The 17,602-nt window shown below is 39.8% G+C and overlaps 1 protein-coding gene across 1 annotated transcript; it reads left to right on the top strand.

Annotated features, from left to right (window-relative positions):
- Nucleotides 1-1,266: 1,266 nt before the first annotated feature.
- Nucleotides 1,267-17,418, top strand: znf608 (zinc finger protein 608; the record flags this gene model as incomplete). The annotated part of the gene is made up of 9 exons (XM_081348476.1): nt 1,267-1,863; nt 2,654-2,789; nt 3,427-3,514; nt 5,506-7,762; nt 8,093-8,486; nt 10,070-10,209; nt 12,136-12,283; nt 14,302-14,364; nt 16,764-17,418. The coding sequence occupies 9 exons, from the start codon at nt 1,267-1,269 to the stop codon at nt 16,781-16,783; spliced, it is 3,843 nt and encodes a 1,280-aa protein (XP_081204602.1). The 3' UTR covers nt 16,784-17,418.
- Between the last annotated feature and the right edge of the window lie 184 nt (nt 17,419-17,602).

Raw genomic sequence — 17,602 nt, 5'->3', positions numbered from 1 at the left:
TCGTGCATTATTGTGTGTGTGTGTGTGTGTGTGTGTGTGTGTGTGTGTGTGTGTGTGTGTGTGTGTGTGTGTGTGTGTGAGAGAGAGAGAGAGAGTATATAATAAACTTAAATATGTTTTGTAGAGAGTGTGTGTGTGTGTATGAGAGAGAGAGAGAGAGAGTGTGTGTGTGTGTGTGTGTGTGTGTGTGTGTGTGTGTGTGTGTGTGTGTGTGTGTGTGTGTGTGAGAGAGAGTATGTGTGTGTGAGAGAGTGTGTGTGTGTGTCTGTGAGTGTGTGTGTGAGAGAGTCTATAATAAACTTAAATATATGTTTTGTAGATAGTGTGTGAGTGAGTGTGTGTGTGTGAGAGAGAGTGTGTGTGTGTCTGAGAGTGAGTGAGTGTGTGAGAGTGTCTATAATAAACTTAAATATGTTTTGTAGATAGTGTGTGAGTGAGAGTGTGTGTGTGTGTGTGTGTGTGAGAGAGAGAGAGTGTGTGTGTGAGAGTGTCTATAATAAACTTAAATATGTTTTGTAGAGTGTGTGAGTGAGTGAGAGAGAGAGAGAGAGAGAGTATAATAAACTTAAATGTTTTGTAGTGTGTGTGAGAGAGAGTGTGTCTGTGTGTGTGTGTGTGTGTGTGTGAGAGAGAGAGAGAGAGAGAGTGTATAATAAACTTAAATATATATTTTGTAGATAGTGTTTGATAACTTTGGCTAACATTTATGAACAAAAAAAGCTATTTATCCATCGTTCATAGAATGTTTTTCTGTAACATTTTAGTTTGATGTTATTCTAATGCTTTTTGTTAGTAAATACCACTTTATTCAGATGGCTGAGAGAACATTCAAAAGTAATGTTCCCATAATACTTGCAAAAGGATAAAATAGAGAAAAAATCCCTAAAAGTTTTCTCTAACGTTCACATTACAAGAAAAAAGAAAGAAAACATTTTAATAACTAGAACACTGACAAAATAACGTTTTCTAAACTTAACTGTAATGAATCAATAAATCAAACTCCAGTAAGAGAAATAAGTGTGACAGGTTAAACACATTACTGGATCCATTCACACACAATCCCTCCGTCACTCAAGAGTGTTTAACAGCATTTATCACACATGCTGCAGATCTGTTTAATGAGTTTTAATGTGGAGAGAGTCATGAGCATCTCAGCAGCTCCACGGCCACTCAGTTCCCATTAGCGCCAGTGTGTGATTAATACCCTCCCATCACTTGATTTAGGATTCATCACCGTTTTCTGTCAGAAATCCCGTGTGGAGGAGAATGTCAGTGAGTTCCTCCCTTCATCACAGGATCAGGACACACGGAGACCAGGACGACAGCGGGGATGACTGGGAGATCGGGGTTGGGAATCTGATCATCGACCTGGACGCGGATTTGGAGAAGGATCGACAGAGATTGGAGATGAATCGCGTTTTAAGCGTTAATAGCACGACGGAAGGTCGCGATCAAGAGCTCGAGTATCATTGCGCGAGCGCGGGCCTTGCGCGCGCCGAGCTCCCGTTCCTCTGCAAAGAGCCCAAGAAATTCAAGCTGAAACGAAGGAATTGTGAGAGAGAGATTGTGAGCGGAATTCCTAAAGTGTGCGTCGGGAAGCGTCGCGAGGCTCAAGGACGCGTCGCGGAGATGAATTCAGCACCAGTGGACAGCAGCCCCGACGCGGGCGCCAGAGCCAGCAAAGACGCAAAGAAAGGCAAAACCCAAAGCAAAGGAGTGAGGAGAGAGAAGGAGCAGGCGAGGACGCGGAAAGAGAAGCACGGGGATGAGTTCGGCCCGCTTTCCGAGAACGGAACCGAGAGTCTCGTTTGCAGAGGCGGAATGGACGCGGCTATTGTTGAACACATTGACGACACGAGCACGGTAAGCAAACATCTGTCCTTCACACACCTTCATATCGGTGCACAAGTTGACACGCGCATAATAACAGTCGAACCGTGATACTGAAGCGAGCGCGAGACTGTGTGAGCTGATGGCGGATTCACTGTCTGTGTGCGTGAGAATCAAGCCTTCTCCTCATGCACCAAAGGTGCTTCTTTATGAGCGACATGCACGTCTTTACAGGCTCCTGAACATCCCAAACACCTTCCGTCGCATTGCCTGGTTTGCTTTGCAATATCAGGTTTTCTTTTGTTTGTCAGCCATTTCCTTTGTTATGCATGCAGCCCTTGTGAAAACCGTCATGTCTGTTGCCATTGGAAACCTAAGCAACATAATTCCCCCTGTTTGTTCTGGACAAAGACATACTGGCTCGTTTGAAGCCGAGATGCTTTTCGTGTGTTATTTACAGTTTAAAACACAGCCAGAGGCTCCGCCCCCTTCTGCTCTATTGTCCCTGTACACTTATCATGATGTCTTTTTCATTTTGCATTGATTCCAGTGACACCGCTCAGCATTCACAGGGACATTCTGACATGATGATGCTGTCATCGCCATTTGTGTGTTTTCCTTGCATGAGGAGGATCAAGTGATTAAGTGGATATTCATATGCTTGATCAACATTATCAGAGCGAGTTCAGATCAAATTGAGCATCAAGAAACTGCATTTTACTTCAGCTGGCCCTGTGTTTGCTCTCTCTCTCTCTCTCTCTCTCTCTCTCTCTCTCTCTCTCTCTCTCTCTCTCTCTCTCTCTCTCTCTCTCTCTCTCTCCAGTTGAGTGTTAAGACACGGTCAGTCGGAACAAACACACACGAAGCCGAGAAAGCCCTCGAGTCCAGCTACATGGAGCCATGTCAACCCGGAACGAGTGTCAATCTGGAGGGCATTGTGTGGCATGAGACTGAGGAAGGTGAGAGCTTTCTGTTCATGTTATTCTGTGCAATATTCCACATTTAAAACAGAAATACATCATCTCGCTTCTCTTTCTCTACTTCACCACATTATGAAGGGCTGCATTCAGATTGGTTTAACGGGATACGTAAGGGCGAGTTTGTCATTAGCTCCACAGGACTGCGTTTTCAAAGCAGCTGTGAGACTGAATCATTTGAAGGAAGAGGAGACACTGGTTGCATATTGATTAAGCAAATTAAAATTGCAGACCACCATCTTAACTTCCATCACCGAGATCAAACGCTGAATGAATCCATTCGAAAATACAATAAAAGACCTACTCTTAGAAATAAAGGTTCTTTTTTGGCTCCATGAAGAACATTTAACATCCATGGAATCTTCCCATTGCACAAAAGGTTCTTTAGATTATTAAAATGTTCGATGCTAAGAAAAACAGAGAGGTTCTTTGGGGAACCAAAAATGGTTCTTCTTTGGCATCTTTTGGAATATTTATTTCCAAGAGTTCACTTTGGGCTAAACCTGAATGCTTTTATTTGGTGACTGTGGATTTTATTTATAATCTTGTTTTTTGTTTTGTTTTTAACCCCAATATTTCAGAGGTACTCATTACTGTGAATGTTTCTCTTTGATTCCAGGGGTTCTAGTTGTGAATGTCACATGGAGAAAAAGGACCTATGTGGGAACTCTCTTGGACTGTACCAAGCATGACTGGGCTCCACCACGGTAATACACTTTCCTTTCTTTCTTCTTGAATGCTTGACTTGCAGTGTACTGAAGATCCAAGGTGCCAGATTTATCAAACAGGACAAACTAGTGTGAGACCGAAATCCCATAAAAGCAGCGATAGGAAAGTTCTGTAAGGTCAATGTACTGTAGGACAATGTGCAGATTAAAGAACACAGATGCAGCAGCTCATTTACATAAGGACCAACACAATCTACCGAGAGCAACACAAAGTAACTATCGCAGCATGGCGAGTGCAAAATGGGTTAAGACATGCTTTTTCGAGTGTTAAAGCCCCCCGTGGTCATTAATTGTATCCTTTAAAACTCATCTTTGATCATAAAATTGACATATTTATACTTGCCTTAAAATATCTTGAATGTAACTCGCCACCCTTGCCTCATTTCGTATGCGCGGTTCTATGAATATGGGAATGAGCCCCGCCTCCACTCACTCAGCTCAGAGATCCACTGGTTGACGATCACACGTTGATCTGATTGGTTACAAGGTAGTTTGTGACGTCAGAAACACCAGCGATTTCAAAGCGTGTGTTTGAGACTGTCTTTGGTTCACTGCAGTTTTAAGGAGGAAATACTCAGCAATGCTGTCGACTTATGAATTTACACATGGTTTGTCTTAAAGCATATTAAAAACACCACATAGACACTAGGGGTGGAAAAAAAATCGATATTGCAATATATTGTTGTGCTCTCTGTCGCAATAAATAATTGATACACTAACGCCCAATATCGATATTTTATTACAACACAAAATGATTAATTTACCCGTTGTCAGTGTCACTGTCACTACCCAATATCTACCATTCTGTTTGCGGGGGGCGCTGTTTGAGTAAATAGGGGTAAAGTGGCGCAAACAGAGGCCGGTTAAAAACACAAGTTAACTAACAACAACAGAGAATTGCAGAAAAAAAGAGAAGCAAGAAGAATGGCGGAAAACAATAAACAAGTAATAAAAACTCGGTGAGTGTTTTAGCGCAATTTTCTCACCTCATGGGATCACAACACTAAGAGATAGTAAATCTTTTCCTGGATTTTTTTTGTGCGTTCCCGAGATTAGACCTTCCTTAACATAATGCCGAAAACCCGAAGTCTCTAGGTGGTCTGGTCGAGGAGTAGATAGAAGTGCAAGATTGGTGCGCACAGACAGAACAGAAATCATGAGTTAACATTCGCAATTTTGTCCGGTGGAAAATTGCGCTAAAAACTAATTAAAGACCCACCCGCTAGTTTCCACTCTAAAGGGTTTTATGAGACAGTCGACGGAAAGGCACTGGATAAAGACTATGCAATCTGCAAGAACTGCTTTGCAAAGATAAAATATAACAGCAACACTACGAATCTGCAAATGCACCTCGTTCGCTACTGACGTTTCAGTATTATGGTTTACACATGTTAATGTTCATGTTGTTTTGTAATGTTCATGCACTTTTATCTGTCTAGATGTACAGTGTTTACATTTAAGACCAGGAGGCAGTGAGTTATTATGCAAATGCATATTTCTTTGCACAATGTTGGAAATGTTGGCATTAATAAATGCATAAAATTTCCTTATTTCCTTATTCCTTCTTTTTCTTTTCAGTCACATATATCGTGATATATCGTTGGTGAAATTTCTTCCAATATATTGAATATCGTAGATATCGCGAATCGTGATATTATCATATCGTGGACCACATATCGCCACAGAATTGAATCGTGAGATACCTGTATCGTCCCACCCCTAATAGACACATAAACTACATTAAAAGCTGGATTTTCCCCACTGGGGCACTTTAAATAATGGCGCAAATACCAATAAAGTTCCAGTAAAATCAAGTTGCATGATTTATTTAAATACTCTGGGTTTTTTTGCGTGACACAAGCTGTTAGTAAATCTGTCCCCTTTTAGGCCTAAGTTTAAACCTGTTTAGATCATTCATTTGAAATTTGTTTATTTACACACACTCATGACTCCTTGTTGTTTTGAACTAGGTTTTGTGAGTCACCAATGAGTGACTCTGAAATGCCTTGTGGACGTGGACGTGGTAAACGGATGCGTCTTGGCATTCCAGATCAACCAACTGCTGACCCAAGTCTTTCCAAGATACGAGGACTAACTCACAAGAGGCGCGGTGTGGGAATCGGCAGCAAAGGAAGACGAGGGAGTCTGAACCTCAGTGGCTGTAGAACACCTGGATACTACGTGGAGGACATCAAATCCAATCCACTTATATGCGGAAAAAGAAAAAGCAAAGCCCCAGCGGATCTAGATTTGAGCTTGGTCTCGGAGGACATTCGGAATGGGAATGGGAAAAGGATACGAGCCAAATCCAGGAGTGCTCCTTCCACCCCTCAGGGTAAATCCGACCCTGTGTTTCTTGATCAGGTTTGCGCCTCCCCAATGCTAATAGACTGTCCACATCCGAACTGCAACAAGAAGTACAAACATATCAACGGGCTCCGTTACCACCAGTCGCACGCTCACCTGAACAATGACAGCAAGCAGGAGTTTGAGGTGGAAAGCGAAGACAGACTTTCAGATTTTGATGAAGCACTCAGCTCTGTACCTTTTGATTCTTCTGAGAACATCGTCTCCAAGAAGCCCAGAAGCATTTACAAACTCAATGCAGTCGGTTCTCCAAAGAGCAGGAAAGCATTGCTCAACAATGAAGGCAGTCCCATGGCCAATGCAAAAATACGCCAGAACTTGACAAGTAAGGATGGATCCATAGACGATCTGAGCAACCTCCCACTCATTTCCAACATGTCTGTCGTCCTTGAGAACTGCCTCATGACGGATCGTAGCACATCTGTCGAGATGCCTAAGCTCGAAGCGGAGGGTGCTATTGAAAAGAGGGACATCTGTAGCAAAGTAAAGAAGGAAAGTGGGTTCGCTGAGAGATGCTCGGCTAAGTCTAGAATCAATAGACTAATCAACGCTGCTCCTGCTCCTCCGAAGCTGACCGCTATTCCCCCCACTGCATTTTCTACTAAAAGCCCAGACGTTTCTTCTCATCAGGCCTCTCCAACCGTTACCCTCACAAAAGCCAAGAACCTCTCCTTGAAACCCATTAAGCCAAAGCTGGACATTATTGCACAAGTTAACAACACCACTGCAGTCCTGAGCAAAGAGAGTAAGAGAAAGGAAAAGCATCGATTAAAGGACAGGAATTGCAAGAGTCCCAAAAGCGACCCGATTTACACCAAAACGGACGATGCCAAGAGCATCGGGAAAGACTTTCCTGTAAGCCTCTTGAAAGAGCACTTGAGCAAGCAAGATGTGGTGAGCGGTCCAGGCGAAACGCAGGAAAGCCGCATGGCGAGTATCAGAGCCGAGGCCGACAAGGTGTACACCTTCTCAGACAACGCACCGAGTCCTTCCATCGGGAGCTCTGCGAGAATGGACTGTGGCCCTCTTACAAACGGTGATGGAGTTGGAGTGACTGCTAAAACAAACAGTCCTGCGTACTCCGACATATCCGACGCAGCCGAGGACGGCGGATCCAACTCGAGATCTAGAAGGAACTCCACGCAAGATTCAAACGCCAACATCATTCCCAAAATTCCCAATGCTGGCACGGTGACCCCAGGAAAAGAGGTCCAGTCCACATCTCATGGCCATGGCTATGAATCCCATTGTATCCCAGGTTACATGCACTCTGGGCAAGCCAATTCCACATCGTTCCACAAGGTGGCCTCACCTTACGGTCGACCGAAGGATGACTTGAGAGATTCAAGTGAGGATGTAAAAAGCTCAGAATCGTCTAGCCACTCGAGTTCCCAATCGCAGATTCAGTACGAAACGCACACAGCGCTGGCTCAGTCCTTGTATTACGGACAGTACAGCCGGGGTGTTTCCGTGGACCAGAAGGTTCTGATGATGCCCAGCTCCCACAGGCCGCTCAGTGAGGCGTGCTGTGAGGAAATACAGTATAGCAAGCAGAGTAGAGGTCAAGTTAGGCGAGGATCCGAGCAAAAGGAACGAACGAAGGATGAGCAAAAACAATTTATGAGCTCTCCTCAGTCGATTCATAAGGGGGCAAACTCTGTTAAAATTAGCTGTGCGAAACCTGGCTTCATCTATGTGGAGTTGGACAAGCAGCTGTCATTTCAGCAGCAGCAGCAGGGAAAGCCGTCTCATATCCATGCCGTGACTAAAGAACAAGGGGTCCTCAAGGAATCTGAAGACCTCAGTTTGGAGAGCTCAAACTCAAAATCAAATGTGGACACAAATGTAACATTTCTAAATGTAAGTTACTGATGTTACTTATCATTTACTGAGGAAATGTTCTTTTAAAGACATTAACAGACTTCTAGAAAAGTCCTTGGTTATGCTGGGATAACAGTCGTTCAACGCATGTTGTTATGAGTGGAAATTCTGTATGATCCTTAATCATCAAATGATCGAATTGCCAGGATTTTTTGATGATTGAGATCATATTGATCCTTTTGAAATTTTCAGTGAACGCATTAAACACAGGGCTACTGTTTCATAACAAAGGGCTTCCCTGTAAGGTGTGTAATTTCATTGGTTGTCAGAGCAGAAACTGTTTGACGGTGGATGTTCCTCTGGGTTTAGGCTTCAGAGTCTCAGTCCTGGAGCCACTCTTATCAGTCCAAATATGTGAAGCAGCAAAATCAAGAGGTCAACAAGATCTCTGAGGAAATGATTCTCAGTCCAGACAAGGGGAAAGACTGGCACGTGCCTGTAGAGTCCGAGTCCAGGCTGGAGACCGAACTCCAGAACGTCAAGTGTGAGACGGCTGCCGAGGTCTCCGAGGAAAGTACCCGAGCGGATGGGGACGAGACTGTGGACGAGATGTCTGAAGACTCGCAGACCGCGAGAGGGCCCGCCTCGTCACCCCAGCAATCCTTCCTCCAGTTTCAACACTCCTACCCCTATTTGCACCTGTGCGAGGCGAGCAGCAATGCGTACAGGGTGATGTCTCCAGCTCTGGTGCACAATTACCCAGGTAATCATCTGTAAATATCACACCACAGTTGTGACCATGGGGGGAAGGGTACGCTGTAAAAAATCATTGTGATTTTAACGGTAAAATACCGTAAAAATGCCACAGTGAAAAACTGTTAATTGGTTAACAGAAAGTTTCCGTACTATATACGGTGAATAACTGCGATAGATCTAACCGTACATTTAATGTAATTTTACAGTAAAATACAGTTACATTTATAGTTTACATTATAAGTCATTGTATAATGTACAGTGAAAAATCGTAAATTGACATTCCCACAATTCCCTGCATGACACTTCACATTTGATGTATTTTTGTTGAAATAACTGTTTCTTCTTAGTTTTTTCTAATCAGTGATGTACATTAGGGTTTTAGTGAATGTTTACAGCATTTTTAAAATTTCATGTGTGTTACCATGCTGGTGTTTAGCGTGTGTGTGAATGACACTGTGCAGCTTCTATATATTACTAATAACCATCTTGAGGAAAAGCTGCTTGTGATTGATCATGTGACTCTCATCAGCGCTGTGATTGGTGGTTGTCAGTGTATTACAATGGTACAAAACAGATATTAGAACTTCAATAACTTGGTAAATTAACATTATATCAGATGATGAAATACGGCTTTTTACTGTAAATTTAAGTCTGTAAAACCTAAAATGTTGCTACCGTATTTTTTACGGTAGATTTCTGGTAACCACAGCTGCCGTTTTTTACTGGAAATTTTACGGTAATTTTCTTTCACAGTGTAGTGTCAATAATTCTGTGGGGTTAAAGCATGTGTTCGCATGGAAGAACGGGGGTTACGTACAAAGCTTTACAAATAAAGGATTGGAGTGTCATATAAGTATTCCCTCACTCACTCCTTAGAGGCTTTGGATAGTTTTTATTGGTTACCTATAAAGTTCCGTATTAATTACAAGGTATTGCTACTGACTTATAAAGCCCTAAACGGCTTAGCTCCAGTTTATTTAACAGATCTTCTATCGCCCTATAATCCATCGCGCTCTTTAAGATCACTAAATTCGAGGCTTTTGGTCATACCTAGGATATCCAGATCCACCAAAGGAGGGAGATCATTTTCACATTTAGCTCCAAAACTCTGGAATAGTCTTCCTGATACTGTTCGTTGCTCAGACTCGCTCTCCCAGTTTAAAACTAGATTAAAGACGCATCTCTTCAGCCAGGCATTCATATAATACTTTTAATCCTACAGTTAAATCCGGCCTCTAGTTCATAAACGCCAGAGGAGAACTGGCCCCCGACTGAGCCCGGGTTCTCCCAAGGTTTTTTTTTCTCCATTAGGTCACCTGATGGAGTTTTTCGGTTCCTTGCCACTGTTGCCTTTGGCTTGCTCAGTTGGGGATATTTGGGGATATTTAATTTATTTAATCAATCAACGATACTATTGATCAGCATTACCAAACGTGGACGTTTTACACTAGAAACAAACACTGATGCACTATTTTATTTAATACTGTGAAGCTGCTTTGATACAATCTGTATTGTGAAAAGCGCTATATAAATAAAGTTGACTTGACTTGACTTGACTATTGAGAGTAAGCTGTGTGTTTTCCTCTCCAGGTTTCCATTACCCTCTGTATGGGAAGACGGCTGGGAGAGAGGATTCAGAAGCAGCTCAAAGCAGCAAACCAGTGACAGATTCGACAGCATTAGAGCTCCTGTCGCATCCTCTCCTGCCTTATCATGGCAAATCTCCTGTTGTATGTATCCCACTGCAAAACAGCAAGTAAAAGACGGTTGGATCATTTATAAGTAAGGCAAGGCTTATTGGCCACCACAGACCCAAATGTGATCTGAACAAACTGTGTGAAGCTGAAGTTGTTATAGTTACTAAATATAGTTCCTTAATGAACGTCCAGAACAGTAGAGGACATCAAATAAATGCTGGCATATTGTTGGGAATTGGGATTTGTTGGCACGCTATGGGACACAAAAGTCATTAATTGATTAAAGGCACTGTAAACAATTTCAGCTTTTCAGTTTTGATCATTTCCCAGCAAGCAATTTTGTGTTTAAAATACGTCTAATAGCCGTCTAAACACAGCCATGATGTCTAGGCTAAAACAAGGCATTTGTTAGACAAAATTTGGGCTATAAGTGAAAATTATATAGACGTCTAAACCGTAGCCCAAGATTAGACTAGTCATCAATTAGACACGTCAAAGAAATGAAACCACACACCTTGTCATCACTATTGACTTTGCTTACATGATGGAATATCATACATCTCGCAAGTTATTTTGGCAAAAACGACATGTAACCAAATTCAAGGTTATTTTGGCCAGTAGTGGGTTACTCATAGCCGAGCTATATCGGGTTTATAGTTAACTGAGATGGTGAAATGATGGCAATTGCTTGCTGGGTTTACGTTACAATAAGCTACTGAATTTCTAGACCTTCAAGGAAACACCCAAAACTTTGCCTTCCATAGACATGTTAGCCAACCCAATGTCAACAAACCTGAGGACGGAGGCACTGAAGACAGTCTTTGATTGGCTTTAAAGAGCAGGACTGTTTTAAGATTCTAATATATATCAGACATATTGATATGGATTCATGTAGGTGCTTCACGCTGTAAATATGTGTCCTGTTCGGAAATGTGCACTCTAAAAAAATAAGGTTCTTTATTGGCATTTACGGTTCCGTGAAGAACCTCTAACATCCATTCCACAAAAGGTTCTTTATAGTGGGAAATAAATGTAAGAAAAAAAGGTTCTTTTAAGAACTGATCACTAGCCGCGTTTCCATTAACTTTCAAATTGCGCACATTGAAATTGCGAATTGAAAATACGCTCAATGGAAGCCCATGAGGGGGTTTTCAGGCAATTCGGAAAATAAATATTACACAAAACTGCGATGGAAACAGTTTTTGCGCATTAACAGGTCACCTGACGTACATGATGCGGTGTGTTCGGACAGAATACAAAAGAGAGTTCTTTAGTAAATTCATATAAGACAAAATAATTACAGGAATAATGGATTCTAAACCTCAAATAAATGCCACAATCAAGACCTCGAAGCAGAACTGAGGGAGAAACACCCAGAAACACCTCGTATGAGCCGCTCACAAGTATAATAAGGGTCGTTCCTCACCATTAATGCTTGGAAACACACACACATCTCCTTCCATTAATAATAATGGCCAGTGCAGTGGCTGGGATATAGTACATAAACCTGCCAACGTCCATTGCCATGGTTTTTGGAATGATTTTACTTATCGTGAAAGGAAAAAATTAAGTTTTATTTTTAGGTCAATGGAAATGCCGTCATTTCGTAATAGTTTTTTGTCGACATTTAGAAAAAAAACGCGAAAGCGCAAATCTGTAATGGAAACGCGCCTACTGTAAGGTTCTTTGGGGAACAAAAAATGGATCTTCTATCCCAGACAGCAACCTAGTGTCGGCCCAGATCCGGCCCACATTTGGTACGTGGGGAATCAACGTGTACTGGATGTGGGCCGGATCTGGGCCGACACTAGGTTGCTGTCTGGGATCGCATCGCTGTGAAAACCCCCTTTTGGATCCTTTATTTTTAAAAGCCTATGGCTTCAAACCACATAAAACAAATGAAGAATGTCATTGTCTTCACAGTATCTCAGTGTTTACGCCGTGTGTTTCCCTCTCCAGCCTGGAGAACGAGGATCTCCGGAGCAGGAACGAGACACTGAGCGGGAGAGAGAGACGGTCCCGTACGGACGCCACCTTCAGACACATCACCTCACTCACCTGGGCATGAGCTACACGCTGGTGTCCGGCCAGTACGACCCCTTTCAAGGTGAAAAGGTCAAAAACAACTGAACTACACTATTACTACTTATTAATTAATAGTTATTAATAACACTATTATTACTGCACCAGAATACTGAGCTGCGCTTATTACACTGCAAAAAATGCTTTTCTTACTTGGTATTTTTGTCTTGTTTCCAGTCCAAATATCAAAAAATTCTTAAATAAAGATGTCTGTACTAAAGTAGTAAAATGCCATAAGATATTATGTCTTGTTTTCTGGGAACATAAATCAAAATTAAGTGAGTTTATGCTTAAAACAAGCTAAATGATCTGCCAGTGGGGTCAGAAAAATAATCTTGTTTCTGTTTGAATCAACATTATTTTTCTTTCCCCATTAGCAGATAATTTAGCTTTTTTTAAAGCAACAAATAAATTAATTTTGATTTATTTTCCCAGAAAACGGGACATAATATCGTATGACATTTTACTCATCTAGTAAATGCATCTTGATTTAAGATTTTTTAGATATTTGCTCTGGAAACAAGACAAAAATACTAAGTAAGAAAAGCATTTTTGCAGTGTAAGCCCTACAGTTCAGGCGGAAGATTAAGATCATCAAACAAGTTTCTTCTGTTTCTTCATGCGAGTCTCTGAAGGGTGATCGTGTTTTCTCTGTCGCTGGTCCTATTGTGGAATAATCTGCCATTGGATGTTAGATCTTCCTTGACTCGTAATGTTTTTAAGGACCGCTTAAAATCTCATCTGTACTCTTTGGCATTTTAGTACATTTTTATTGCAATGCACAGCACTTTGGTCCTACAGTGGTAGCCTATAAATAAACGAATCGAAACGAAACGATTACTACTGAACCCACCTCAGCCTTTCTCAAAGAGCTCATATCACGAGGAATCAAATGTTGCTTGATCTTGAGTTCTTTGCACTATTAAAACACACTGTTAAGACCCCGGTATACCCGGTATACTCACATCAATGCAAAACTATACTGAGTTCTTTTCGCTCGCTTTGGGTTAAAAAGAATTTTGAAATACCTCTGCGGTGATAATCTGTTAGCGAACATCCTGAACAACCCTAACCCTAACAACCCTAACCCATCCTGAACAACCCTAACCCTAACAACCCTAACCCATCCTGAACAACCCTAACCCTAACAACCCTAACCCATCCTGAACAACCCTCATCCTGAACACCCATCCTGAACAGCCCTGATTTTTTTTCCTGTAATGCTTTAGTTGACATTTTTTCTTGTGTTCATCAAAACCCAGTCTCGAGTCGCAGAGGGATATCTGTGGCAATAGCCAATAATACACTGTATGGGTCAAAATTATCGATTTTTCTTTTATGCCAAAAATCATTAGGATATTAAGTAAAGATCATGTTCCATGAAGATATTTGGTAAATTTCCTACCTTAAATATATCAAAAATGTATTTCTGTGAGTGAATGCTGAACAATCGCCAACATAAATGAACAACTTTAAAGGAGATTTTCTCAATGTTTAGATTTTTTTGCACCCTCAGATTCCAGATTTACAATAGTTGTATCTCAGCCAAATATTGTCTTATACTAACAAACCACACATCAATGGAAAGCTTATTTATTCAGCTTTCAGATTTAAAAAAATACCCATGTGACCGGTTTTGTGGTGCAGGGTCACAATGAACCGGAGAAGATTTACACCCAAAGAGGGCGGAGCCTTAGAGCCACACCCACCTATTATGTAATCGCCACCGACCAATGGCGGATCAGAGGTGTTTCCCAGCCGGAGCCGGAACTTTTTTCAGAAATTTCACTTTGGAAAGCTGTTTTAAACTCCGAAAACGAACCCTGGTTTTGTTCGAAATGATGTCACACCAATTCGTTCTTCAGTTTTGCTTGAAATAAATCGGGGCCTTAACATTCAGAACTCAGTCCAGCATCTATAGAAACAACTCTGCTGTTTGCGTGAGAATATGTAATAATTGTGGCTAATAATATCATATATGTGTCTGTGAACGGAGACCGGGGAAGAGTTGATTGTAATGTTCTGTGATCTCTGGTCCTAAAGGTTTGAGCTCAGCGGCTCTGGTTGCGAACCAGCAAGTGACGACAACACAAACCTGTTCCAGCGGTGAGAAAACACACGCAACGCAACACATTAGTGCCGCACACAAGCACTTTACACTCACTCCTCCCATAGGGATTTATGACATGTGGGTCATTTTTATGATTTTTTTATGTCATAATTATGACTTAGTATGTCAGAATTGTAACCTTTTAAATATACTTTTTATGTAATAATTTTGACTTTTTAAGTCATGATTTAGTTTTTTAACTTCATCTCATAAACGTAATAAATTAAATTTTTTATGTCAAAATTATTACATTAAAGTCAGCATTTTAACTTTTTAATATACTTTTTAGATCATGATTTTGGCTTAGTATGTCATAATTTTGAGTTTTTTTTTTTTTTTTATCTCATAAATAAACATACTTTATTTTCTTCCTTTATTCCAAGTATTTTTCCATTAATTTCTCCCATAGGGGTTTCAAAAAAAGTTAAAGCGTTGAACCAAATCAACCAGCAACACTACAAACTTTGAATTTCACAGCTTTAGAACTACAATCCCATGAAGCATTGTGAACAGCATAATCAAATTAAAAAACACGGACAAATATAAAACTACTGTTGGATATATATATATATATATATAAACAATATAAGTTTGTAGCAAAATATGCACATATATTCAAACATTAAAGTGTGTGGAGAGCATAGAGAGATTACATCATTAGCAGTGCTTCATGGGAGTGGGCGGGGCTAATGATGTTGCTCTCTCTGATTGGTGGAATTTCTGTACAGCATCATGGGTAATGTAGTTTTTCTCCACAAATTCTGATTATTTTAAAACTAAGTTGAAATAATGTGGGCTGACGGCTTCAACAGAAACAAATACAATCGATTGATAATCTCGTAGCTCACAGTAGGCGTGTCTCTTAAGTCCCCTGTGGTCAATCATTTTATCCCTTAAAACTCATCTTTCGTCACCAAAATATCATATTTAAACGTTTTTTTTCCTTGAAAATTTGTTTTCGTGCCTTAAAGTATCTTGAATGTAACTCAACACCCTGCATATTAAAGCATATTAAAAACACCACATAGACATATAAACAACATTAAAACCTGGACTTTCACCACAGGGGGACTTTAAAAGTTTATAAGTTATCCATAAATATCAGTTTCCCTATGGAGAAAATGAATGGAGTCGGAACCGACTGTTGCTGCAATGCCATAAAATGAAGAAATTAAACATTTAATCTGAGTTTAACGTTTACCCAGTTTACAAACATGTGCTCTAACAACTGATATGAAAACGTTATTTCTGAACGTTCAAAACGATTATGACATTTAAGTCAGAATTTCACATTTTTATTTAAGAATTTTGACTTTTTTTATATCATAAATATGACTTCATATTTCATCATTTCGACTTAGTATGTCATAATTTAGTTTTTCTGTCATAATCTTGATTTTCTGTCATAATTATGACATTAAAGTCATAATTTCCACTTTTTATTTAAGAATATGATCTTTTAAGTCATAATTGTGACTTGTGTGTGTGGCATATTTCTGACTGTCATTTTTATGATTTTTTATGTCATAATTATGACATTTAAGTCAGAATTTCTAATTTTTAATATACCCTTTATATCATTATTTCGACTTAGTATGTCAGAATTTTTACTTTTTAAATATACTTTTCATGTCATAATTTCGACTTTTTAAGTCATAATTTAGTCTTCATTTAACTTCATCTCATAAATGTAATAACTTTAAATTTTTATGTAAAAACTATTACATTAAGGTCATAATTTCGACTTGTATGTCATAATTTCGTCACATTTTTCTTTTTGTCATTTTTATGATTTTTATGTCATGATTTTAAGTCATAATTTTAACTTTTTTATGTTTTTTTGTCATAAATTCGACTTTTTTAGTCATAATTTAGTCTTCATTTAACTTCATCTCATAAACATAATAAATTCGAATTTCTATGTAAAAACTATTACATTAAGGTCATAATTTCGACTTGTATGTCATAATTTCGATGTGTATGTCATAATTTTGTCCTTTTTATGTCATTTTTATGATTTTTATATCAGAATTTTAACTTTTTAATGTACTTTTTATATCATAAATTCGACTTTTTAAGTCATAATTTAGTCTTCATTTAACTTCATCTCATAAATGTAATAACTTTTTATGTAAAAACTATTACATTAAGGTCATAATTTCGATGTGTATGTCATAATTTTTGTCTTTTATATGTCATTTTTATGATTTTTATGTCAGAATTGTAACTTTTTAATAGAATTTTTATGTCATAAATTTGACATAAATAATAAAAATTATTACATTAAAGTCATAATTTCGACTTGTATGTCATAATTTCCATGAACAGCAGAACTAATGCTATGAAAGAGCTCTGCTTGTGTGAGTGTCTCTGACCGTCAGTTTAATCTCCACAGAAAACGAGGGAAAGATGTGAGACGTTCCCGACGCACACGAGGACTCTGGGACTTTTCCTCTGGGAAAGCGGAAGATCTGATGAATGTAGGAATGGAGGAGTTTGCAGTGGAGAAAGCCTGTAAATGCTCCATCTAGCTGTTTGTATGCACTTATATCGTTGTGTAACCATAATGTTGAATGTATTTGCTCTCTCTTCACCTCTAAAGGACGGTTTGCAATAGATTATAAGTGACTGTGAGTACGGTGGCTCGCTCTGCATTGACTTATTAACATGAATATACTGTTATTAACAGCCATTAATCTATTGTATCGTATAAAGTGGATGTTCATCGATGCTCATCTCAGTGCCATACAGTATTATCGTGATGTACATAGTTGTACAGAGTTTACCGAAGCGACTATAACTAGCTTATGTACCTTTGTATTGATGAGTGCAATGTCTGGCCGCGTTGTTCCTTCAGTAGTGATGATGATGATGATGATGATGATGATGGTGCATAACTCATCATGTTTACGAGAGGTTTTCCGGACAGATCGTCAGTGGCTCCTCAGCTTTTCTTCATGTCTGCTGGATCATCAAAACTGCAGTTGCTTTTTATACTGTCTCTGCCTTAACATGTTTGGCGATCCAAATAAACAGTCAAGGTTGTTTTTATCCTTTAGTTCTGTGGGAAATTATTACAATGCGAAAGTAAGTGGAGTTTATACCGTGTGTGTGTGTGTGTGTGTGTGTGTGTGTGTGTGTGTGTGTGTGTGTGTGTGTGTGTGTGTGTGTGTGTGTGTGTGTGTGTGTGTGTGTGTGTGTGTGTGAAGAATGGAAAAATAAACCACCTCACAA

Source organism: Scardinius erythrophthalmus (assembly GCF_964197995.2).
Source record: "Scardinius erythrophthalmus genome assembly, chromosome: 20".
NCBI classification, from domain to species: Eukaryota; Metazoa; Chordata; class Actinopteri; order Cypriniformes; family Leuciscidae; genus Scardinius; species Scardinius erythrophthalmus.
The sequence above is the reverse complement of the archived record's forward strand: the minus strand, read 5'-3'. Positions and strand labels throughout refer to the sequence as shown.